The sequence below is a fragment of the Lytechinus pictus genome, chromosome 12 (genome assembly GCF_037042905.1).
Source record: "Lytechinus pictus isolate F3 Inbred chromosome 12, Lp3.0, whole genome shotgun sequence".
NCBI lineage: Eukaryota > Metazoa > Echinodermata > Echinoidea > Temnopleuroida > Toxopneustidae > Lytechinus > Lytechinus pictus.
Window position 1 is genome coordinate 4,905,963 of NC_087256.1, and position 27,967 is coordinate 4,933,929.

A 27,967-nucleotide genomic window follows, 5' to 3' on the forward strand; every position below is an offset into this window, starting at 1 on the left:
ACAAAAAAAAGGTTTTCACCCAAAATGTAAGGTCATTTAGTCCAAATACATGTATTATTTCGATTGTGAAGTGATGTATTTTTCTCCATCATAAAAGACCAAAAATAGTATAGGGGGACATTTGATACTGTGTCCCCCCTACTATTTTTGGTAGGGGGACACGTCCCCCCGGCCCCCCTGGGATTTCCGCCCATGGGTAAGTCGACCTAACTATGGAGTATTTTTTCATTGGAATATTAATGTCCATATTAGAGAGTTATATGACACAAACCTCTAATTTTGATAGTGCTCTCACGTCTTCCTTGTTCTTTTTCCTTCGCCCCCTTCTCCTTTTTCTCTCCCTCCTTGTCTTCTCTAGATGAAATAACTATAATTGGGAGCATTTTCACCCCTGTTAGGCTTCACCTTATTCATTCTTGAAGCTAACCGCATCACCACAACCACTTACGTCAAGAAGGAAGTCGCCCTTGAACATTTCAGTAATGAATGTAATTGTTTTTGTTTTTGCGTTAAATTATTCAACGGCTCATCAATTAGAGCCCAATTTTCACAGAAGATTTATAGTATGTTAAATATAATTAGTACACTACTTGTTTTCACCCCTCAGTAAACTAACCATAACTCCCCAAACCGCCATTTTATAACAGTTTGATGGAAGTGATATTAATGATGATGATGATGTTTGGGGGTATGAACGCGATATGTCGGCAATCAATGATATCGATTAGTTTCATAGCGAGGGTTATTATCTCAAATTTGGTCACCCGTGAGGGGGTCGATATGTCTTGCCCCCCGGCAACGCAGGCATCAATGAGCCACGACATTAGCATCCATTTTATCTTGAAGCTCTTCCCTCTTTTACCTACATAAACCTCCGGAGTCTTTACCACCGTTTATCCGGATTTTGGATGAGGAAAGGATACGGTTGCCATGGCATTTTGATATTCTGATTCTTCTGTTTTGATAAGGAACATGCACTGGAGAGAAAGAGGAATGAAAGGTAAGTTTTCTTTTCTTAATATAATTAGAAGCCCTCTCGTGATCGACGGATCGAAGAGTCTTATACTCAAAGATGGTATGTTATGGTTACACTCTGCTGTAGGGGCGGGGGCGGGGGGGGGGGGGGGGTTGTACGTAAAGTTAGAATTAACTTTTCGAAGGACTAAAATAAATTATGAAAAACCAACATGTGATCTATTTTCGACAATTATTCTAATAATATCAATTTGATTGCGGCAAACAGTATGCTACATCACGGCAACGTGCTGGTTCTTGGAAATGAACAGCAGGATAGCAATATAATGTAACTTTCGATGTGATTGAAGCACATAGATAATACAAGAATGTTTCGTTTAGCAATGGGAATGGTTAAGTTAAAACATATTATAATGTTTTCTTTATCGTATTTTTGTTAAAATTCTACATATTTTTCAATCAGCAATAGTATATCTCGCAGGTCTTAATTTCCAAAGAAAAAAATATCTCTAGTCCAAAGTGGTATGATTTTAGCCTCATCAACAAAAGAAAAGCCACTGAAATGAGATATCATTAAAAAATAATAATAAAGTAAATTAGAATGAAAATAATGACAAAAAATAAAGTAAAATATATGGTCTTCAAGTTCAAAGCAAAATTCAAACTGCACTAAAATACCCAAGTCACGTATCCGAATGAAAGGATTTGTGTTGATAAATTTCTGTAACGCAGTCAGAGGAGAGGATGTGTTTATCGATGACTAATGGAGATAAAGGAATCTAAATGATGTTTTATATTATTTACAAAAATTTTCAGGGATAATCATCATTTATAATCATAATTCCATTTTATGTTCATTTAAAACAGAACTCTGTGTGGTGGGGTTAGGAGGTAGCAGTGAACCTCCCGTTTTCGTCCAACCCCAGCGCATAACCAGAGGAAAGGTCAATGAAGAACGGGGATCTCCAATTTCAACAGGAACTGGTAGTGCTCAGAGAAGTGTAAAACCACGCCTCTTTACCCCTTCAAAGCTCAGCAATCCCAGACCAAACCTACCAGACATCCTAGATAACAGAAGTGTCATCACGATCCAAGGGAAGGCAAAGGCCCTTCATGGTAATGTCTCAACTGTCTCCTGTAAGAGCGGTGAACCGAACAGGTTGAGTCCAGACGTTCTAAGCTTGGGACAGGATAACGAAAAGTCCATCGCACAACGAAGTGAGGCCGAAAAGGACAGTGCGTCGGTTTCAGTCACCCAGCCTGATGCAATATCTGTGAGTAGCAGAATGTTTTCTGAAAGATCAGTGCCGACCATGGCAACATCTAACCAAAGAAGGCCATCTAAGTCGTGTGACCTGACCCGGAATACATTCTCTGTGACATCAATAGCATTGACCAAACGAGGTGACACGAGTCCAAGATCGAGTCCTACGAAGTCTAGATCATCATCATTAGATGGTGATGTCTCGGTTAGGGTTGACCCCGAACCGATGCCACCAATCGGGAGGAAAGGTAACTTGAACGAAGTTCGCTTCAGCGAACAAACCCCTAAAAGATTCTGTTCAAAGCCATTTCCTTCGAGTAGGCAACGCATGTTGAAAAACTTTCAGGAAAAGATCAGAGTCCTCGAGGGCCAGTTTCAAACAAACTTAATTCCTCATGAATTGCAAAGTGGAAGCGTAAAGGCCTATCAAAGACTGATCATTGTAAATCAACGGCCAAAGACTCAGCCTCCAGAATCCCAAGAACCCACACGTGAACATAAGCCCCGGGTGACATTCGCTCCACAGACTGCGCCGGAGATGACCTCACCGGCAACAGATCTCCAACACATCTGGGCGTCCGAAGACACGCCGCGACCTACAGCATCCAACGGCAACAACACAGAACGCAAGGTGATGATGCACCTGAACCAGCTCTCAAAGAAATATCAGCAAGAGAAAACCGTCAAGTTTGCATTAGACTCACCATCCACTCAGACCGAGTTCATTGATAGCGGCATCAGCAACAAGAAGAGAGTAATTCCGAGAGATGAGGTACCTCGAGACAGGTTAGTGAACCATTGGTTGAGCGATTGCCCCGTTATGGACCCACCTCAGACCACCTATGGAACTGCCAACTCAATTCCACGTAAGAAGATTGTACTGAATGTTCCTAGTACCATGCACGATGTTCAAGAAGAGTCGTAGTTGATGCATATTTTCAAAGAGTTAAGTTAAGATTCTTTCAAAGAACTGATATCATTGATGTATAAATCATTACTGCCCTGACGAGGAAACCAACATGAACAAAACAAGATTTTCTTGGTACATAGATGAGCACTAAACATGCCAAACGCTAATCTTTGTGCTAAGTTTCACGCAACGAGGACTACGTTATATGATTTTCGTGCAATAATTGATGCAAATTGGTCTCTCTTGATATACACTTGAGAAATGATGGTCAATGTATAGATGTATTTACATCAAAACATGCACTTTCTTGAAATGGAAGAAGCGGTTTTTTTTAAGGGTTGTCTTATAGGTTTCTTATTGAAAACAAATTGATATTTGAGCGAAATTTTGATGATGTTTCGTTATAGAAATAAATATACTCTAAAGAGGAATGTCAACATGATTTTAGCCATACACGAGAAATATTACCATCTAATTTTAAAGAGAAGGTTAAGAGTGGAAAGGAAAGGACACGTTTGAATTTATAAATTTTAAATCGAGATATATTTTTATTTATTCTTTTGTTGATGTGTGCAATTATCACCTTATTTTGTTTGAAGAACACCTTTTTTAAAATCATGTATCACAATAAATAGATAACCAGATATCACGAAATCACGTAAATATGAATTCATTAACAGAGTCACGTCTGTTTTCACTTGCCCTGTGATTTGTAGCGAATGTTGCCTGTATACCAAATTGTTGATCATAAATCTGCTTGACGTATGGTGTTGCTTTGCTATATACCGGTTGTGTTCAAGTTGTCTGTGTGTGATGTCGATGATGTCTTTTAGTCCATCATAATTGATTGATTGATTGATTTTATTCGTCAAGAATATCACAGGAGATTACAATAAAATTGAAGAATACCTTGACAGGATAGCCCATGAAAGCCGAAAGGCTTATTTCCAATGGGGTCCTAGATAATATAATGTTGAGCTTGGTCATGTTGGCAGTGTTCCTTGTGCCTATACCGGTTGGAATCTTGCTGCATTACTTGCTAGTGTATTCATGATCCAGTCTCTCTTCATTGTGCACGATGTTGATTTTCATGATGTCGAAAATGAGGCTAGTAAACTTACTATGTTGCATTGCAGAAATCCAAAGTTAATACAGGCACATAAAATTATACACACGGATAAAATACAAATATCACACTGAGAGCTCCTTACAGGTGCAACTTTGTACAATTTTGGCCTAAAGGTGTAAAGTTACACGTGTAAATCCCAATGTGCCATCGGGTTGCAAGTTTAAAGGCGTTAACATGGCAAATATTAACCTATTTTCATTTACATATGATTTCGCTATTTTGAAGTTACTGTAACCTGATAAAAATACAAAAACTATGGTCTCCCTCGAAACACTATAAACACAAACAGGACAAGAAGTAATTCAGGTTTCATCAAATAGAATCTAATCATCATATGGCAACGATCTTGATACTTTAACATTTCATGTAAATTAACAAGTTTAGAAATCATTCGTTTATTTCAAATATATAAGTTCTTATATTCTGAGCATAATTTTACTCATAATCAAATTGTGAAATGTTGAAGGGAAAGGTTACTAGAAAATGAGTATACAATAGATTCAAATCAAATTGCGATAGTTCTAAATTAAGGTAGTTGGCATGGTTGAGAAACTTTTAGATCAATTGCTATTTAAGTTTGATTTGAACCTATCGTAACTCTTTGTAAAGCCCCTTTCACAATTGGTGGTGCGACTGCTTACAACCGTTGCGATTCTGTGCAACATATATTGTGACCGAATGATCGCAAACGATCGCACGAGCAATTGTGAAAGCCCCTTAACATGGAGGCATTGTTGGATTTTTATGAAAACAAATATATTAGTGAAATTATACATAATCAACTTTTTTTGCAAAAATACATCAAAGAATAGCGGAGTTAAATTTCTTCCAAATTTGTGACGTCTTACATTCGCGTGTATGATAGCCCCGCATAGAGTGTCATCGTCCGAAAATAACAAACAATTTTGCTCGTGCAACATGTGACATAGTATAATACGAGATATAATTTTCATAAACGCTTTCAGTGATAAAGAACATAGCCCATGAAAATGGGATGTATGGAGTTGATTGCGTGTGATGTCACAAAATATAAACCTGAAAACCCATGACCATGTTATTCTCTTATGGTTTTCATACGTGGGTTTTAATCAAATTTATATCAGGGAGACCCCCATAGTATTTTACTATTATCACATTAAAAAACTAATTCAAAAGTAAAATTTAACATTGCTTATCGATTCGACATAATTTCAAAAGCGATGTAAATGAAAAACTTTTAAAACTTTTAATCGGGAATGGTTCATCCTTCCTCTTCTACAAAAAATGGGTTTTAATAATACCAAATACTATTCGTGGAAATAGATACGATACCTATATTGGTAATCTCAAATTCAATTTCATGTTTCCATTTCCATCCCTCTGCAGCTCTAAACTCTGATCATTTAGCTTATATCAGTTGATGTAACCAAATAATATAATCACTTTGGCACTACAATATTGGCATTACTAGAACAAACTTGCTACCATTTTGGAGTATCACAACTCTAAATTAGCGAATGCTTTACAGCACTCGCACACGCTGGATTTTGTTCCGACAGGGCGCTATGTCGAAATTTAATCAACATAACGATTTTCATTTTATCCATAAAATCTACAAAAAGGTAAAATTTCGAATATAGAGATCTGTTTAAACAGTGTACATATTGTATAAGATAGGCCTATTTTATAACCTGGATCATTCGAAAATAAAGTAAGAATTTATCAAAATCATCTCTACATTCACATGTGTCGCCGCAAAACAGTTTTATATGTGAAGGAAGGGGCCGATCCGAGAATGGGAGGGGGCTGATAATCCAAGAAAATCACAATTAGATGAGATTTCACGATTTTGTACACAATTACTGATAAGGTGTAAAGCGGGGTATACCTCAGCCAACCCCCTGCCAATTTGATTCACATGTACAAAAAATGTTACAGAAATCATCAAAAAATGCAAATTTATATGTCAAAATGGTTTGGACATGAAGGTGTTTTGCTTATTTATGTTTGGTGTTTAGAACAATCCAGCTACGTCAAACTACACAGTCAACTAGTAGAAATGTAATATATACACGTACCATGACGTACTCATTCGAAGATAGAAGTAGGAGTAGTTTTACGCTTGTCGGCATTGACAAGAAGTCATTCTTTAAGAACAGTTATCACAAACGGTTATTTATCGTTTGATAGTAACAGTCAGGGGTCAGTATTTCTCAATCATGCAAACGAATGAGGTCACTGAAATTGTCAAAGCTATTAATTTAGGCAGTAGCTAATTACTTAGGTTCAATTTAGACAATAAACAATTGAATATCATTTTGCTTTGTATTTGTCAAGGCAACGACCTGATAGTGGCATCACTCTTTCCGTGAAAGCCACGTAGATTTATTTTACTATGTGATGTCACAGGGGTATTCTCAAATATTGTTTTATGGCAAACACTGTCTTTTTGGCAAAAATTGCAAACCAATTACGCAATGTAAAGCCTCAAGAAGAAATTGGCCAAGCGTTGTTCTGCTATTCATCATCTTTCAAGGTTACGTCAAGAAGAACCAAAGATTCACCCACAGGTAACAATTATTCTTGAAATTGCACACATTTGGGCTTAATCAGATGGCTGGTGAATACAGAGCACGGCCGCTGTCTAGATTACAATTATTAAGAAATAGTAACAAGCTGTACGTGATATTGGAGATTCAGGTAAATATAACTGGGGATATCAGTAAGCAACAAATCACAGTAACACTTTAACAACAACTGTTTCTTGATGATACGTCGTCAACAGGATATCAAAGAAGTCCAGAAAACAATTTTAAATATCACTGCACATTGCACGGAAGAACAACAATGAAAGGTTTGTTGTAAAGTAAACTTTAGTCATCGCCATCCTCAGAACTTGATGAAGGGTATGGTGACCCGACATACATCCATTTATCACGTGATAGTTCTAAATCACACGTGACTAGTTCATCATCATCATCATCTGATTCATCATAACGTGCAGCAGCTCCTCGATGAGACCTTGAACTCGTCTTCGCCAACGTATCACCTTCGTCACCCAACAATCCTGCTAGCCACTGTCGACAGCGTTCAACGTTCTCGCTCAGATACACATCGTTATCATGGTGGGTTTCTCGCAAGTGAAATTCTGATGGCTTTGTTTGAGACAGGGGTATGACTGAATCCTGCTTGGGTATCTCGCGCGCGTCGATCATCCGACTCCGCGTGCGTTTGATATTCGATCGCCGTAAACCACGTGATTTGTTCGTAGCTGATGCTTGCACAGTGTCCGGTGAATTGCTGTCATCATTGTCGACATCGTCGTCGCCTTGAACCTTAGCAGGTGATCTTGTCGATCGTGATGAACCGGCACTCGTACATCGTCCGTCCGCTCGCGCTTCTGACCGGCCAGAAGGGTTGGATGGGACAATAATAGTTGGCACGATATTTTCAGTTTGTTTTGTATCGATGGTTACTTCTTCGGGGGCAGCCGGAACAGTTTGCCAAGATGGTGGCTTCGGTGGTTTGTAAGAAGGTTCTAGTTGTCTGTGATTCCCGGCTCCTTCACTGGTGGCAAACCCTGACCACCTTGATGTTGATTCCACATTCCCATCGGCATCATATGACCCTCCCTGTGTGGCTACTGTTTGCCAAGAAGGTGCTTTAGATGGCCTATAGCTCATCGATTCTTGAATTCGGTCGTGCCTCTGCATCCCAATCTCTTCACTCTTTGAGCGACCTATCTTTTTCAACATCTCTGAAGCATGGCTAGGTTTGGGATTACTTTTCACTTCCGGTTCAGAGAGGTTTTGCTGGGAAGGCGTTTGTAAGTTTTGCCAAGAAGGTGGCTTAGGTGGTCGAACACTTATGATGTCATCTTTCTTGGAGCTCTTGCTCTTTGTCCTTACCCTGAATCTATCGCAATTTGTTCTATCGCTGCTCTTGTTTCTATCAATTCCGTTTTCGTGCGGAGGAAATTTATCTACACTATTTTGGCTTAGGTGGGTAACACCACCTTCGTCATCAAACTCATACATGGCGCAGTCACATAACATAGGACATGATTTGGAACTGTCCCTTCTAAGTCGCGCAAAAGACGATGACACTAACTCCTGTCGATGGAACTCGCTTGGTGGATAACTCATACGCTTCGAACCACTGCTCTTTGCCCTAACCAATCGCTGTTCTACTTTTGAATTTGTGTTCCTTTTGCTCACATACTTTCTCGGTCGGCTTGATGCTGTCTGCAATCCAGCTGATGATGGTCGAATTTCCTGGACGACAACCGACGAATTGTTCCCGTTCGTGTTCTCACGATCTGTTACCGGATTCGATGTACGTTGCTTTGATCGTTTCTGCTTCTTGACGAAGTCTTTGATGGAGGTCAATCTCCGATGTCGACGATGCGTTTCTTCTCCCTTGATCTCGTTGTGTTCGTTGCTTGAATTTGATATCGGCGGTAAAGCAGTTGTCATAGTCTCATCTTGTGTGTGTCTTCGTAGGGGATCGTATCGTAATATCAGTTGATGCGATGCCATATAGGTCAACCTAGATTTGGTGTAGAATAAAATAGAAATGGAAACATGACAATTAGTGGGGTTTCATATATTTCTCCTTGATAGTACACAAATATCTTGACAAGGGCAGAATAAAAGAGTAAGGGAAGATAAAGAAAATTCAATTTAATAGGTGTTATCATAACCAATATAATCATGGTAAAAATGAAAATAAGCCCACTGAGCACTCTGTACAATAAAGGTGTATATATTGGGCAAATAAGAATACGCCTAGTGACTGGATCATAGTTTGTCTTAATCTTAGATCACCCGTCATGATTCAAAGTTAAATTGATACTTGTATAACAGCATCTTTGTTTTTCACAGGTATGGCGCTGAATGATGTTCCTCCCCGGTGTTCATCATCACCACCACCATCATCATCATCATTGAAATCAACATCATCGTCATCATCACCATCATCATCATCACCATCATCATTATAATAGTCATCAACATCATCGTCATCATCACGATCATTATCATCATCGTCATCATCAACATCATCATCATCACCATCATCATCATCATCATCATAAACATCATCATCATAATAGTCATCAACATCATCGTCATCATCACGATCATCATTATCATCATCAACAACACCACAATCATAATAGTCATCATCGTTATCATCACCATCATCATCATCATCATTATCAGCATCATTGAGTTTGTCGATGATATGTTATTGGTAAATTAAACTTACTTAGCCTGGGTTTGGCATTGTGTTCCAGTCGTCTTGTTTATTAGCCTTGTCAAAAACTGTTCACCAGAGTGGAGCCAGTGAGTTGACGAACCTGTGAAGATTAAACAAAGTGATGGTGAGGGTAAAGAACATTTAATTGCGACGGCAAGTTGGAACTTTGAGATATTCAAACATTCAATGAAACACAAATAAAAAGACAGCCCTAAGGACTTGAATGCTGATGTTTTGTCAACTCGGTGAATCAATTATGGCGTCCATGAAGGTGTGAGAGGTGTAGGTGTGAGAGGGGTTGGTGTGTGCGTGTCGGTGTGTGGTGTGGTATGGTGGGGTGGGGCGGGGTATACTCTTGAATTGAGGTTACTCATCAGTGTCAGATCGGGGACCAAAACAAGGGCGTGCCCACTGTTGATTGTTCGGTTCTTGTTGGGGAATCAATCACACAATTAATTAGATTCATAATCTTTAATAAAACAATCAGAAAGAAATTAGAAAAAAATAAAATGATATCAAATAAATAAATAAAACAGAATAGAATAGAGGAATTGCTTGGAAAATACAGTAATAATATTCTGGTATGGATTTAGAGTAAAAGCAATTGATCTATCATTCTTGAAATAGGCAAAAAATAATTCATAGGATTACGTGGTCTGAAATATTGCATCCTGTGTAGGAACAATATATTATAAGGTCTTTGTGTAGGAATCATAGAACTCTTTATATATCTGAAGGTCTTGAGCTGGCGCTGTTCAAAATGGCTAAGTGCATATTGGTTTTAAAGCATGTGCATAACAATGAAAACCCTGAAAAGTCCCCAATATTAACCCCATATAACAAGGTATACCCCACTGGCGTAAATCCGGACCGAGCAGTTGCGGGATGATAGCAATATATTGACCTGAAAATTCAAAATTTTGAGGACACCCCCACACCGAGGGCTATATATACGGGGGTATATAGTCGTGTACATAATACTACCATCTTTCGGTTAAGGTCGATAACGATTTTTTCGATGGCATTTTTTCGCATTAACAGAAGCATTAATCATTTGAGCATTAAAACAAAACATCGTTTCTGTTTTAAAATGTGGGGGAGGAGTGGCTGTACATGATATGTCCCCTCTCCGAAAAAGTCGTTGGATATACCCCCCCTCGCGATTTACGCCCATGGTATTTTTCGGTGGAAGCACTCAAAACCCTACCAAATCACGAAACATTGTCCCTATGTGTTTCTTGATATTCCTCGATCATTGCCTGGGAGGTCTATTATCCATTTTAATTCAACTATAGCCAAACAATCATTACGATCACGAGTCTTTGAAAAGATGAGGCATCGCTACAATGGCGGGTGTCATTTTTTTGGAACAGAACCGTTGTCCAGACTGTAAAACATCTGATAGCGAACATGGACAATGGCGTGATTCTTGTGATAGCAGCATCCACATCTATAATATGTTTGCTCTTTAAAGATAGATTGAATGTTTAATCATGATTCGAACAATGAGAACAATCAAGGCGTGAATTGACGTAAGGCATGTGTTTATTCCATTAAATCACGGCATTGTTACGGGGTTCATTCACACTAGAGCTTGTTTATGGTTTTATAGTTGATAAACTACCACTGTATTTTAACACAATTTTTTATTCAATTCCAAGATGTTTGACGCGCGAACAAGATTCTGTATAACACAGCCAAATGTTTTAAATGTCCATCATAAAGCAACACATATACCACTAGCGTACAGATGGGGAGGGCGTGGGACAATGTACCCCCCCCCCCCAAAAAAAAAATGACGGTCAAGAAAATGGGGAGAAAGGGAAAGAAAATACAAGGAAAAGTGGTTAGATAGGATGTTATTTTCTAAAATACTACATATCGAAATCTAACATGAAATTTGACAAAGTCCACCCAACAACAATTTAATAAAGGATAGAATCGAATCCGACATCGCAGCCACTTTATTCCGGCCTTGGCCTCTGGTAGAATCACAAGATTAAACTCTAAGGATTATTTCTTTTTCTAGCAGGCCTATTGAGTGGCACTAATAAAAGAAAAAAAATGAAAAAGAGAACACTGGAAATTTTATCGGATTCGGATGAAAAAACAAAAATCTTGAACAAGTTCAACCAAAAACGGAATAAGATATTTGTAAAAGAAAATAAAAAAATTCTCAGAGGCAAAATGATAGGCCAGAGATTGAATAAAATCAGATAAACAGCTAAGAATTTTAAAACTTGCAAATTTTTAAGTCACAACCTTCATGAATGAGAACTTCAAATTCAAAATGACTGATATGTAACCTTTTTAAAGAAGTTATATGACAGGTCAGTTTACTACCATGACTAGTAAGTGATGACGGTGTCGATAATAACGATGCTGATGATGGTGATGATGACAACTACTACGATGATATCATAAAAATAACAATCGTGTATTTACAACAACAATAGTAACAATAATAAAATGACAATAATGAACTCCATACACTGTCATTTTTCAGGATTTTTACCAAATGGTGCAAAACATATAAAAATCAGACACATTATTTCAAACGCGACTCGAGATCTATGAAAAAAAAGTCGTTTCATTTATCATGAATCATAGAAAATATGAACCTATTTTAAACTTCTGACACATTTTTGTGCAGCTCGCAAGTGATACCTACAATTAAAACTTCAAAATTCCCAATTGGTAACAGTGGATGAATTAATTATATATTTCTGTTCCATAAAGACCAGTTTTTCAACCATTCAATTACGATTTTGCAAAAATTCGCTACTTTCTGTCATTTTAATTTAACAGAAACGATTAGAATAAAATGTAGGCCTATTCACAAACTGGTGACACGATATTTGCTCCTGCGACAATTACTCTGTGCTTTATTTTGTCTCAGAATAGGGTTAGGGTTGCAATGGGGTTTTGTGTAGGTTTAGGGTTAGGTCAGTGGCGTACCTAGGATTTTCCACCGGGGGGGGGGGCAAATTCGTCCGCCAAAAAAATTTGACAAGCAAAAAATTTGACAAGCAAAAAAAAAAAGGTCTTCAACCACAAATAAAGGATTTCGTACCAGAAAAAAAAAGGTCTTCAAGACTCGTAAGGGGGGCAGGGATATGTCCCTTGCATGGGTTGTGACTCGTCAGGGGGGCAGTTTGCCCCCTCTGCCCCCCCCCCCCCCCCCCCCGTAGGTACGCTAGTGGGTTAGGATAGGTTATATTGTTAAATCAAGGGTTGAATTCGGTGATTCCCTTAATGTTTTGAATTTACAGCGGAGCAATTGTCGCCGGATTATAAGTCATGGAACCCACACACTGATTGTTGCATCCTTAAGGGAACACCGCGGTAGCACCTTTTTGGTGTAATCTTGCACCCCAAGTGGAAAAGGGTGCAAAAGTTCCCCTCTTTATCGTTATTATTTGTACCAAGAAATGCTCGTTTGCACTCTAAAAATGTGCAACTTTTCTCCAAAGGTTCAAATCTGTGACATTATTACGTACACTCTGCATCCTATATAGGGTGCTAAATGTTGCACAAAATGAACATGATTACACTCATTAGCACCCCTTTGAGTGCTGCTACTGTATACCAATTCCCATAGGATTCATATTTGAACCCCTATTTCTTATAGTGTTATACGAAGAAAAAAAAACTGTATTCATAGCAGTTTTTCAAATCCGTGGCGACCCTTTTTCTTGAAACAATCCCGTAAACATCCTATATAATCGAGACTCGTCCACATATTTTATACTATTTCCACAAAAAATATTCAAGTATTGCATTTGTGTTTCGTTGTGACTATTTGCCGACTATTTTAATCGGCTTGAGACGGTTTCAAAGTAGCCCGTCTACAAAGAAAATAACGGTGAAGAGAGTAGATATAAATCTGAGGCATTAACCAAAGAAAGAAAGAGGGAGAGAAAGAGAGAAGAATAAGGAGTTATCAGCTTACGATATAACTAGCATTGTTTGTGAATCCTTGTATCGATGAATAGAGCTTGCTCTGTTCGTTCTATCAATGTTTCGATGGCAATATAAGTAAGGTGCATGACTGAAAGGGGGCATAGAGAGAAGGTGTGTTTCTAATAGAATTCCATTGTACCCTTTACAATTCCAAAGAATGACGCCAATTGTAAAGGCAACTTTTCGATTGTTTGCAAGATTATAGCCGAATATTCTCGTAAACCTTAAATTCTTCTCACACACGATTTTTTTACATAATAATTGCCTACTACACACCGGAGGACAAGTGTTGCTATAATGCTTATTTGGGTGGAATTACAAGGACAAAATATATATATTAAGTACATGTATGTGTAATGTCTAGAAAAGACAATGATTTGGGGAAATAATTGTGACATATTGTTTTTACATGTATAGCTGAAATAATATAGATAAAACTACGAAATTATTGACTGGATTCGTGGCTGATGGATTGGGGGACGACATTGGGAGACAACTCGATTAGTTTGAATTTGTGCCGCCAATTAAAAAAAAAACACATTCGAATATGTAAGGTTAGTTCATATCACTAAAAACACGCACGATAACACCCCCTTGAAACTCAGGATTAATAAATCACTCCGAGTCTCCCGAGCACAAACTACCAACAGCGAAGCCCAGTATGTCGTCGGATTACGCCATCAAAACTGATGTTGATGAAACATACTCTGCAATTGGGCGCTATAGAAATTAAAGTTAAAAATTGATTTTGGAATAATAGATCACTATGAACGTTTCGACAGTGCAGTATTATATGTTAAAATGCATTGACTGCATTAATTAAGGTCAAACAATATTTTGTGTGCTCATGCAGTCAGACGAAATTATTTACGAAACCAATGTAAGTAGGATACAAAATACGGCTAAATAACTTCGAGTTTTACAGTGGATACATTTTCACTTTGTCTGTTTGTTTATATGTAGGCTTAAAATAAAATTATGAATTATATCTTTTTTGTTTTCTCTTACGTTCATTGGGCCTAATTAGGTACATTACAACATTAAGAACAGGCAATACAGTAATAAAATTTTTATCAACATTTCTTAAATTCAATCCCCCTTTTTTCACCTAGCCAATTTTGAGTAGAGTTATTCGTATAGCGTCGTTTTATGGATGAAAGTCATCGCTTGACCTATGATAGGCCATTATATACTCAGCTACATCATACGTGTTGCTTTAACGATAAATGCTTCGAATTTTCTGGATACTGAAATTACATTAAGATATCTTTGGGTGATGAATTTACAATCATTTAGGGCAATATACGATCCAATTTTAAGTAAATCATTAATCAATCAAAGCTCTTAATCTACTGAATTGTTAATGGGCAATTGATGGTTTCGTTGCATCTTGCATATAGAAAATATAAACTAACTTGCTTTAACCTGATATTGACCTATTAATAATCAATTAGTTTGCCATTCAGATAAAATGGTATACAGTAGTACATCGTCGCGTCTTGACCTCCCGTCACAGTTGCCCTGCCCGGCACGTACCGTATACAGGATATGCTTGATCCTCTTAAAGAAGTATTAGGATTTCATTTGTGCGATTAATAGTCCCAATGCGGGCTCTTAAAATCCAATATTCATGATATAGCAGTTCTCAAATCAAGGAAGATTTGAATACATTAATGTATATAGGGATGTATAGTTATATACTCACGTTGTTGATTAATGTTTTATAAGTCCACACTCCTTTCAAAATACATCAAATAGCTATGTCCTTTTTCACTTGCAATCATATAGCTCCAAAGATCGGCCTTTGCGCGCTGAAAATCCGAAAATCCACCATCCACGCACGGGTGACGAAACAACAATGTATATCAAAGAGTGATCTGCAGCAGTGATTTTTTTTCATCAACGTCTACGATCGGTATGAAATAATGATGAAATAAATGCGACATAGGTAAAGCCTGCACACGTTTCGTACAAAAAAAAATCATTCAGGTACTCCCTTCAGCCTTCTTTTCGGTGAGGATGGTACGATATTTAGTCCTTGGCACGAATCGCCATAACTGTGCATAGAATATGAAGGGACCACTACATGATTGTGCCCATTCTCCTTCTCCTACGAGAGTTTTTCTCACTCCCTCTATTCATTCTCGAGTGTAGACAGGTCGAGGTAACAAAAGAATGATGAGGGGAGGTTCTATTGGTCCGCCGACCCCCAGAGGATTTAGAAGCTTTTGGGGCATTCATGCTTTTTGCTTGTTTAGTGCTTACTATTTTTGTGGCCGAAACGGCCAAAACAAATTCATCCAAGCTCTCTATTTTTTTCATTGTAAGAAGGGATTGGTGAGGGCGTGGAAAAGTGTGGATGCAAAATCGAGATTGAAAATTATAAATATTATGAAATCAACGGAATGGAGGGGTTCACATTTTACTCTAGGTGAGAAGTTGAAATACTAGTACACACGATAATTTTAATTTTAAAAAACAGTTGGATGCACCGAGTTCAAAACATTACAAAGCAAAACAGGCACATGGAAAGATAAAAATGCACAGTCATTGTTGATTTCTTTGCAAATTTTTTTTACTCATGAAACTGGTAATAAACAAGACAACAATGCCATGGTATTCTGTACATTGGCATAGGTTAATAATAACACTGGCAATAACATTACAAAGGTAATTGTTTGAAAAGATACTTAACATTGATTCATGATGTGTTTACTATTTTTGCCCGGTATTTTTCATATGATGAAAAACACACAGGAAAAAAAATCAAATTCGTGTTGATACCTTATTAAAGATATCTGTCAATGAATCATCACCATGGCTAAATCTCATGGGGAGATTATTATACAAGTCATGTCTTTTTTAAAAACTAAATAATGATTATATATATAGTTTCTAGGCTTCATTTTATAACATAGACACAGGTGCACTGACAAGTGTGACCTTGTAGCTAAGATTTTTTTGTCAGTGTTAACTTATGCCTTTAAAATCAGATTTTTTTGTATAATGTAACATCTCTCTTAATATTATCTATATATAATATCGTAACACTATCTTCTATTTATAACCATAATAACTTGCACATATTTTAGAGCTTTCTAGCGATAAGCGGGTATTCGGTTTCGGATAATCACATAATTTCGTTACTATCTCACCAAAAAGAGAGTCTTTCCCCTTGCTTTGTATTGTATGTAGATCATGTGCTTTTGAAAAGATTGACGTTTCTTAACTATTTTCAATACCGTGTTTTTTAGAGGATTTGTGATGATGCAATCTCAGTAAAGCAATTTAAACCCCAAAACATATTTCTAACAAATATATTTTGCGAAAATTTTTCTTATTTTTGTTTGTGCATTGAATAATAAATCTGACATTGAATTTTTGAAGATTATACCTTTATTTACAAAAGAGACCAAATATATCTTCTAATATTATTGCTATTCAATACTTACTGCATATTTTACTATGCGAAAATGCTTTACATCTGTGAGGATTGTATCTATTCTTTCTAATTGGTGTTGAAATTTGACGATTTCAAGTTTTAATCAGAGTCATAACACAAATATACATTTCGTTACTTTCAAACAGGTGATGGTTCATTGTATAATGATTTAGTGGAAGAGGAATGGCGAATGGTTTACAAAAAACAAACAACAGCAAAATTAGCATTTCTAGAAATAGCTACCCTGGATCCAAATAGTAACTGTTGTGATAGCACAAGTCAAGAGATTGCCGATGACAGACAATTGTTAACGTTCCAACCCGTTCCAACTTTCAATACAAATACAAATGAACTAACTACGCAAGGCCATTTCTTATTCTCATCATTCTTGTTTTGTTAAAAAGGCTGTATCATGGTGAATTAAGACTGCACAATAAACTAATAATAAAAAGGTATCTCCTGATTTGTAAATAAAAGAGGTGCATAATTGGTTAAAGGCTTCTTGTTATCAATAGTCAGATTGATGTTGTGATATCTTAATATTTGGGGTGGGGTGGTACAAAGATGTCTTCAAATTCTAAATGAAAGGTATTTATTTTTTGTTTCACCGTAAGGGGGAACATATTACGTTGCAATCTTTTATGTCATGTTTTGACAGAAATTACCAGTGACATTTTTACGTGTTCATTCATTCGAATTTAATGTATCTCTACTGTTGTTTGTTTTTCAAATAAACAATATGATACATTTCATGGTAACAAATGGAAATGTATGGTGGATCAATTGGGAAAATCAAATTGATTCAATTTTAGTGTTTTTACACCCTCAAACTTATATAGGTATATCTCAATATTTCAAACATGGCAAGAAAACCCAAAGATCCAAAGTAATATGAACGCATTTTGTTTTATAAATCCTTATACATTATTTAATTCCTTTGATGTGTTCTCACCAAATCTTTTATAAATATGTGTTTGCTTGTTGTTTTTTTCTTCATTTTTTATGTTTTAGTTAAGAAGTAATATCAGTGTTTTTTTTTTCCAACATGGTAAAAAGAAAATAGGCTGACGTTGATTTTTGACGTTGATTGCAGGGGCCACGGAACGGTTTTGAAAGGGGGAGGGGCTGACCATGCAAACAATTACAATCAGCTGGTCATCTTTACGTTTTTGTACATTTTTTTTAACACCCCCCCCCCCCGTTCTGCGACCCCTGCATGGTATTTAAATCATGTTGATCTTGCAGTGTACATGTAAATTACGTTAAAAGTAAAGGGACCGGAAGAACTAACATATTACTGAAAGGGAAGTACAACAAAATATTCTGTACAGTACATGGAGTGGCATTGGAAGCATTCATTTTGTTTCATTGTGCAGACAAACAAGTTATTATTGACTGTCTGACTGGATTATGTTTAGAAGGGTGCATGATGAATGATAGGAATTCTTCATGTTGAGGGATTGTTAATGACAAATGTTTCGTCAAAATCCACTTCTTCGGGCATCTTAATCCAGATTGATGCGAGGGAGTGGCTCAACCTGTCACCCCTTCTCAGAACCCCCCCCCCCCACCCCATAATCTTGTATCCCCCTCGCACTTCTAACATTCATTTCCTGTCATCCATAGAAACATCTAACAAACAAACAAACAACAAATTCCACCAATTACTGAAAATCTCATCCTTTTTTCATCCCTTTCTTTGTAACCGCCACCAAATGACCCAGAATAATGCATACAGGTGACTAATTATCAATTGACTCGGTAGACTTCTACCTCTTTCTTTGATTCCTTTTCTCTTCCCCGCTCTTTTCAATTTCCCCTGGTCACTTTTCGGTCTGGGACTAGACAGGGTCTTCTTTGGCTTCCCATTATTTTCTCGTCGATCTTTCATTTTTGTTTGACAACAAAGCTATGATGACATGCAAGTGGAAGATTTGTCATTCTTTTTTGGAGCCGTCGTCTTTCTGTTTATAATGATATTCTAAGATGTCAAAAGGTGCATATGATCAGAAGAAGTACATACTGTGTATAGACTAAAGATATGTACTGTTTTCAATCCAGTTAAAAAGAGATTACATACGTTTACAAACCCCCAAGTTTAATAAGAAAATCTAAAATAGACGCAGAACCATACACATTTCTATTTTTTAAATATTTTGTTTGTTCCTCTTGAAAGCAAGAGAGGTTACAATAAAGTATATATAATTATATAAATATAAATTAAATAGGATTATCGAACTACACCACAAAAAAAATATATTGGGTAAAATTTTTACCACCACGAGGGTAATTACTTGTCCAACCAATTTGGGGCAGTATTTTACCCAATGCGGGAAGCATATTGTCCAGCATAAGGTTAAAAAAATAAGCAGCATTTACTTAAGAATGGGCAAAATTTTCATCACACTGGATAAATAAAACTGCCCAAAAGAAATGCCCAATGTTGGTTGGACACATAATTACCCTCATGGAGTATTTTTACCCGACATTTTTTTTAGAAGAAGTATTTTTTTCAGGGGGCCCCGTAGCACAAAGGTTAGCACCGATCGTAGAACATTTTCTAACGATTGATTGCATTAACTACAATGTACAATCATTCGTAAAAATCAATCGTACAATAATCGATAACCTTTGTGTTACGGGAACCAGGACCAAGTTTGGTTTGGTTTTATTTACCGGATAAAAATCGCAACAAAATACATTGTACAAAATATTAAGAATAAATATATAAACACTTAAAAACCATAGGGATAGATCACTCTAGTCAGAGCCATTGATGGCTCTGTTCTTCCCAGTGGTCTACAAAGCTTAGCGATTGATGTTTTACTATTGATCATACACACAATAGTCAATGCAATCAATCTTTAAACAACCCCACGATCAATCACAAAGTTTTATATGGGGTTCAGGATGAACTATTTATTGTTAATACTAGGCCTACTACTATTACTACTACTACTACTACTATACTACTACTACTACTACTACTACTACTACTACTACTACTACTACTACTACTACTACTACTACTACTACTATATACTACTACTACTATTACTATTACTACTACTACTACTACTATTACTACTACTACTATTACTACTACTACTACTACTACTACTACTACTACTACTACTACTACTACTATATACTACTACTACTATTACTATTACTACTACTACTAATATTACTACTACTACTACTACTACTACTATATACTACTACTACTATTACTATTACTACTACTACTACTATTACTACTACTATTACTACTACTATTACTACTACTACTACTACTACTACTACTACTACTACTACTATACTACTACTACTACTACTACTACTACTACTACTACTACTACTACTACTACTACTACTACTACTACTACTACTATATACTACTACTACTATTACTATTACTACTACTACTACTATTACTACTACTACTATTACTACTACTACTACTACTACTATTACTACTACTACTACTACTACTACTACTACTACTATATATACTACTACTACTATTACTATTATTACTACTACTACTACTATTACTACTACTACTACTACTACTACTATATACTACTACTACTATTACTATTACTACTACTACTACTATTACTAATACTACTACTACTACTACTACTACTACTACTACTACTACTACTATACTACTACTACTACTACTACTACTACTACTACTACTACTACTACTACTACTACTACTACTACTACTACTACTACTTCTACTACTACTACTACTATACTACCACCACCGGAAGACTGACACAAAAAATAACTATAATATCATTCATAAAGATGATGATGACGATGATGTGGAGTGATGTGAAGTGGAGCGATGTGGCCCAGTGGATTAGTCTTCGGACTTTGAAACAGAGGGTCGTGGGTTCGAATCCCAGCCATGGCGTAATTTCCTTCAGCAAGAAACTGATCCACAGTGTGCTGCACTCAACCCAGGTGAGGTAAATGGGTACCGGTAGGAAGTAATTCCTTAAAAAGCTGTGTGCGCTATGAACGCCTAGCTTAGCCGGGTAATATAGGAGCGCCTTGAGCACCTAACAAGGTGGATATGTGCGCAATATAAATACCCTATATTATTATTATTATTATTATTATGATGATGATGATGATGACGACAATGATGATAATGATAGTGATAATGAATGATGATGAGGATGATACACCAAAACCCTGCATGTTTCCCGAGGTGAATCCTGACTATATAGAAAATGGGTTCTTGATTACGAGCTAAATATTTGCACTGTTTCTCCTCTCTCTGATACTTAATGGTAGCTATGTTTGCTTGGTGTGTTTGTACCAAGCCTTGTTTTCTATGTCTTGTTGATATAGCTTCTTAAATTCTTCATTAAGATTCGTTGAACTGCTCCACTCTGTGCGGTAACACATACAAATAAGGCATTCTCTTTGTCGTTGGGTTATTATTCATGTGTGGTTAAAAAAAGTCTGTAAACTCTTTCAAGAGAGGGTGGGCAGTTGACTGTTCAAAGAAAAGTCTACTGGATGCTTTGCTCTCTCTAAACATAAACCATCAATGCAGGTGGCTATCAAAATTCAACTCAGTCCTCCATTAATCGCTGTATAATGTTTGTGTATGCTAATACACTTCACATATAGCCTTCTAGGATAGCCCCACCCCCCATGTAGATCTGGTCACACCTCTTAATAACTGACTGATATCGATTTAAATAGTGCTATCAAATTTGAGTTCTCTTTAAATTTTGATCAAAAACATCCAACGGCGTACATATGGGCGGCTTTGCCCAGAAGGAAAAACCAGTAAGACCAGTAAGAATTTTTACTGGTTTCCAGTAGAATTTTACTGGTTTCCAGTATATTTTTACTGGGCCAGTTGATTTTTAACTGGACCAGTAAAAATCAACTGGAGACCAGTTCCAACAATTGCATTCCAGTTGAAGCAATTAGTAATACCAGTTAAATTGTTTTTCATCAAACTGGTGTTTCTGGTCCAATAAATGGTTTCCAGTAGATTTTTACTGGTTTCCAGTATATGTTTACTGGACCAGTTGATTTTTAAGTGGACCAGTAAAAATCAACTGGAGACCAGTTCAAACAATTGCATTCCAGTTGAAGCAAAGTAGTAATACCAGTTAAATTGTTTTTCATCAAACTGGTGTTACTGGTCCAATAAATAATGACTTTATTTCAAGTCGGATCATTTGACGAATTATGGAATATGAATCTTGCAATTCAGAGAAAGTTATTATCGTTATCGTTGTTATCAGCATCATTCTTCTTATAATAAATTATCATAATTATTATCATTATCATTATTATGATCATTGTTGTTATCATTCTTATTACTGTTATCGTTGTTATTGATATTGTAATTATTATTATTAATATTATCATAATTATCAAGTATTAACATTATCATTAAAATAATTATTTCCTTTAAGTATGATTAAGATCAAAGCAAGATATATTCCTCTGATATAGTCAACTGGTCTAAAGTAATTCATTGTTTGAAATTGAACTGGTCAAGACCAGTAATACCAGTAATTCTGATGATGTTGATCACGTGGTTTACCTCCTTTGCATATTTCCTATTTTAAAAAGAAAAATCAGGATTTAGAATGGAATATCCTTGCAATGGCACTCATTGTTGTTTAAAAACTTTCTAAATAAGTGTGTGAACTAATTCACAATGAAAACGTGTAATTTCATATATCACATTTAAAATAACAGCAGAAACATTAATTTACTAACCATCTTTTCCATCACATTTCACTGACCATGGTATATAACAAACCAAATGCATGTAATAAATTGATCCAGTAAGACCAGTACGAGGACCAGTTCGACCAGTTCTAGGACTACTACTACTACTATTACTACTACTACTACTACTACTATTACTACTACTACTACTACTATATATACTACTACTACTATTACTATTATTACTACTACTACTACTACTATTACTACTACTACTACTACTACTACTACTACTATATACTACTACTACTATTACTATTACTACTACTACTACTATTACTACTACTACTACTACTACTACTACTATACTACTACTACTACTACTACTACTACTACTACTACTACTACTACTACTACTACTTCTACTACTACTACTACTATACTACCACCACCGGAAGACTGACACAAAAAATAACTATAATATCATTCATAAAGATGATGATGACGATGATGTGGAGTGATGTGAAGTGGAGCGATGTGGCCCAGTGGATTAGTCTTCGGACTTTGAAACAGAGGGTCGTGGGTTCGAATCCCAGTAGAAAATCCCAGTAGAAAATACCAGTAGAAAATACCAGTAAAGACCAGCTTGAATTGGAGACCAGTGAGACCAGTAACAACCACCAGAAAAAAGACCAGTATAAAATTCCAGTAATTCACGACAAGTTTAATTTTTAACTGGACCAGTAAAATTTTAACTGGACCAGTATGAACAGTTAGACCAGTAAACCGATCGCGATGTTCCAATTTCCAGAGTTACCAGTTAAAATTCTACTGGTCTAACTGGTCCAGTGGAACTGGTTTTCCTTCTGGGTGGGTCAATGCACCGCCCCCCCCCTACGAAATAAGTTCCACGACCTCCCTCAAAAAATATTAATAATAAATAAAATAAAGAAGACGGATAGAAAAGGGGTAAGATATGATGTTATGTCTATCTCAAAAATAGATTCGCATTTTATAAAGTTCAAAATTTTTCCTCACCCGCTTCGCTCGATCGGGACTGTGAGATTTGTGTGCTCCTGTATTTTGGGGCTCATTATGCCAATGAAAAAAATCCAACATACTCAATGGACTAGTTTAATAAACAGAGAGTCACGAATATAAAAATTCTATGTCAAAATTACAAAATGTTGTGGAGGTTATTCATTTTGAAATAAATACAGACCAATAAAAAAAGGCTAAGATATTAAGCCTTCAATATATGATTTAGTGTTATTGTATTGATCAAGAAAATAACGGTGGCAATGAAACTTTTATGTATTAATATTGACTGAAAGATTTCTAAACATTTTTGAAATTTTAATTTATTCCATGAATGAAAAAATAATGACACAAAATTGAAGCTTTAACAAACACAAATCGACTATTCAATCAATTTTCACCAAGCCGATCCGTATTTGGACTGCACATAACCTTCTTTTCTCCATTCTTTGAACATGGTGAAGTATTTAGACTAATAATTCTTGAATATCATATTCAAGAATTATTAGTCTAATACCTCACGGTTCACTAATGGAGAAAAGAAGGTTCAGTCCAAATACGGATCGACTAGGTGAAAATTGATTGAATAGTCGATTTGTGTTTGTTAAAGCTTCAATTTTGTGTCATTATAGTAGCTCCTGAAAGGCTACGTGTCATGCCGTATAAATTTTATAAAAATATAATTTATTATGAAATAAAAATTGATTTTACCTGTACATTTATCATAATGATAAGAGTTATTTAGTAAAGGCCTGCTATTACAAATGAGATGAAAATATGAGCAGTCATCATACATTAAAAGTCAAGTATATCCAAGAAATGTTGATTTGAATCAATAGAGAAAATCAAACAAGCATAATGCTGAAAATGTACAATAAGAAAGTTATGACATTTTAAGTTTCCCTCATTTCTCACAAAATCAGTTTTTTGTACATCTCAGTGACGTGCATATAAGAGAGTCGATGATTTCCCTCACTCATTATGTATTTGTTTTTTATTGTTTGTATCATACAATATTTCAATATTAAAGGTAAATTGTGACATTGGTTTATTTCAAAACTTTCTTTTAGATTTCACTCTTCGCTTTTCAAAATACTCATAAACAAGTTATGAGTCCATAAAATGTATTGCATTGGCCAAAAGAACTGTTTTTATTCTCAAAAAAATATATAAAGAAGAGAAATTTTGCCAAGTGAGCTTTCTTTTGATGCAGATTTTGAAATTGATATAAAAAATGAAGAGCGCCACCTTGAGACCAAATGACATCAATACCTGCTCATGAATATTCATATCCATCGCCTCTGCGCTTGTCTCACGTGCCGATCTGTATACCGGCTATACAGTACAGTATCGGATTGAACGGCGGAGTCTGTTTGCGACTTTTTCATTCATATCCTGTAGGAGCGTGTGCATTCGCGCAGTCCCTCGACGGCAAATTAAATAACTTGGAAACAACCAAGGAACTTTTTTAAATGACCATCATAATAATTGTGATGTTATGCACGTTGTTTTTCAAATCGCGGAGAATAGGTCCTACGTACATCTTGATATCTGGGCAGAGTACCAGGTACCGAGAGACGGCTTCCTTCCCTCTCCTTGCTTTTCATCTTTGCTTCGTTTCTCTAGCTGTATTTTTTTTTCTTTACTTGTCCAGGGTATGAAGGGAGGGAGAATTATGGTTGCTTGTGAAAGGGCTATTCTTATTTTTTTCCCCGTTTTTTATTTCTATTTTATAATTATATTTACATACGCATTTTTGTTTCGATTCCGATTCACTGAATCGTTATCAATTTCTTCAGGTTCTGTATTTTGATTTGTTCATTATTATAACGTGTTGTAACATTTTTTTTAAAGGAAAAGGAAATCATTTTGTATTGAACTAGCTTTGCCGCCATTCTTCATTATTTTGCTTTGTGCGTTATATAGGCCTATAAGATGCTCTTTCTCTTCCAGTGATTATTTGTCAATATACTGCCTCAATGTATTTATCACAAAAAATGACAAATACCGCGTGGCCTATGCCTTTTTTTTAAACAATATATTCTGGGGCGGATCCAGCTTTCACTAATAACGGGGCCGGGGTGAACAATATTTTCATCCACATTTTTCCCGATCGATCGGCAGCTCAAAGCTAGTTTTTGTTGGAATCTATAGTCGTAACAGTACTAAACCCTATAAAAAATGCGAGCGTGAGGTATTATTTTCGGACTGTGTATTGTGTCCTGAAAATTGATCTGAGCAATATGATCATTAAACAATTAAGATGCACACTGACGGATAAGATGCTCAAAAATTTGAATAAGTAAAGGCCTATTTAGTTCCCTTGTTCGTTTTACTATAAGCCCTTCAACAATGTTTCCGTGTTTTGTATTACATTGATCAGTTAATATTTCTTTATGTCTCATACTATTTCGATATGAATTATACCTTGTCATTGTTGTTACTATGATTTTATATACTAATAACTCTGAACTTGTGAACCTGTTTAACCATGACTGAATGAATAAATCAATAAATGAATTGGTATAGATGAATATATGTTCCATCGAACAGGCAATGCGAACACAAAGCGCGGGCTAAATTGTTTTTATACTTGTGTAGTGACATGATTGGCTCCCACCCCTCCCCAAGTCTGAATTCCCCTCACCTTTTTTTTATTCATTCTTCCTCTTATATTCCCCCCCCCCTCTGCTTTCGTTCATATTACTTTGCGCCGCCAATATCGGGGGGGGGGGGGGCGTAACGTCGGCCTCCTGGATCCGCCTATGATACCGGTGCGTAGGTCTGTATGTTATAACCATGTAACATCGATCCCCCTCCAAGTTTCTCTTTGCATTTTTCTTTTCAACTTGTTATGGTAGTATACTGAACAAGAACAAGTATGACGTCTCCTAGGTGCCTCTCCCTCCACCCACTCCTCCTCGGTCCGCTGCATGTGCTCGGATAATAAAATTACGTACTTATCATGGTGATATATATATAATAAAATTGCAAATTTTATTGCAAAAACTGCATTACTCGTGAATTTGTGTTTCGCATTTCTGATGTCTTATTAAATATATATATATATATTCGAGGACATACAGCTAGGCGGAACTATTTGGGGGAAGGGGTCTTCCATCTCTGTGTGATTCCGAAGTTCCGATGATGGTTCAGAGAATGTACTTCATGCAAAATCACGTTTTGGCATGACCTCTCAGCGCTGGGCATATCGACGGACAAAAAAATGCAAAAATGTGATGGATCGAAATGGTAAAAAATATATATTTTAAAGAAAACCATCGTTATAAAATGCAGTCATACCAACATATTTTTGTTAATACCAGTTTGAACTTAGATAAATATTATAACCCGAGGCTATATTAGCAGCAGGGGCGGCGGAACCGGGGGGCGGCAGGGGCACTTAACCCCCTACATAAAAAAATCCCAGTAGGAAAAAATGCCTTTTTTAAATGGAGAGTGCACTTATTTCAAAATGATGTACATGAATGTCCCTTTTCAAAATAAAATACCCTTTTTGAAGTCAAACGATACATTTTAGGTTGGAAATCACAAAATTTTTGGCTCGCGCTTCGCGCCCACATCATTTATTTTTTAGGAAGGCACTCACTTTGTTTTGGTTACAACTTGTGCTTATAATGTTCAATTTTCAGGTTTAAATGTCACAAATCTTCAGCTCGCGCTTTCCGCTCGCATCAAAGGTACACATTATGTTCTTGGTTTCAAACTGCTTAGAATATCCAGTTTTCAGGTTGAAATATTACAAATTTTCGGCTCGCCGCGCTTCGCATCAATTATTATTTATTAAGACACACAATTAAGTTCTTGGGTTAAAAAAGTGCTTAGAATGTCCAGTTTTCTGGTTGGAATATCGCGCTCGCGTCCATTCTTCAATTAGATGCACATCTTTTTCATAACAAAATTGCTCGGAATGTTTGATTTTCATGTCTTATTAGTCATGTTAGTACAAGCAATGTCTAGAATTTATAGCTCGCGATTTGCGCTCTTAACACCTCGCAAGAATGCTCTTTTAACAATAATTTGCGCGATTTGACCAAAAAGCGGCGAGTTTCACAACTTTAGATTTGAAAATGTTCAAACTGTTTGCTTACTACGCTCGGTCCCGGAAAAATAAAGCCTAAATAGATATTTTATCAATCAGAAAAGACTTTAAAAAGGTTTTGCTCAATTTAATTACTACAAAACGCACAACTACTTAACACAGATGATAATCTCATGGTGAAAATATAAGTTTGCATAAAAAATTCAATTTTTTGCATATAA

General features: G+C 36.3%; 2 protein-coding genes across 2 annotated transcripts; one reads left to right on the forward strand and one right to left on the reverse strand.

Annotated features, from left to right (window-relative positions):
• Positions 1–794: 794 nt before the first annotated feature.
• On the forward strand, positions 795–3,803 carry LOC129273406 (uncharacterized). The gene is made up of 2 exons (XM_054910434.2): positions 795–1,000; positions 1,843–3,803. Exons 1-2 carry the CDS (start codon positions 973–975, stop codon positions 3,162–3,164), a joined length of 1,350 nt encoding a protein of 449 aa, XP_054766409.2. The 5' UTR covers positions 795–972; the 3' UTR covers positions 3,165–3,803.
• Positions 3,804–4,579: 776 nt separating this feature from the next.
• LOC129273405 (uncharacterized) lies at positions 4,580–15,754 on the reverse strand. Its single transcript, XM_054910433.2, has 3 exons — positions 15,185–15,754; positions 9,526–9,616; positions 4,580–8,805 (listed from the first exon to the last, which is right to left on the reverse strand). Exon 3 carries the CDS (start codon positions 8,793–8,795, stop codon positions 7,131–7,133), a length of 1,665 nt encoding a protein of 554 aa, XP_054766408.2. The 5' UTR covers positions 8,796–8,805; positions 9,526–9,616; positions 15,185–15,754; the 3' UTR covers positions 4,580–7,130.
• Positions 15,755–27,967: the final 12,213 nt, after the last annotated feature.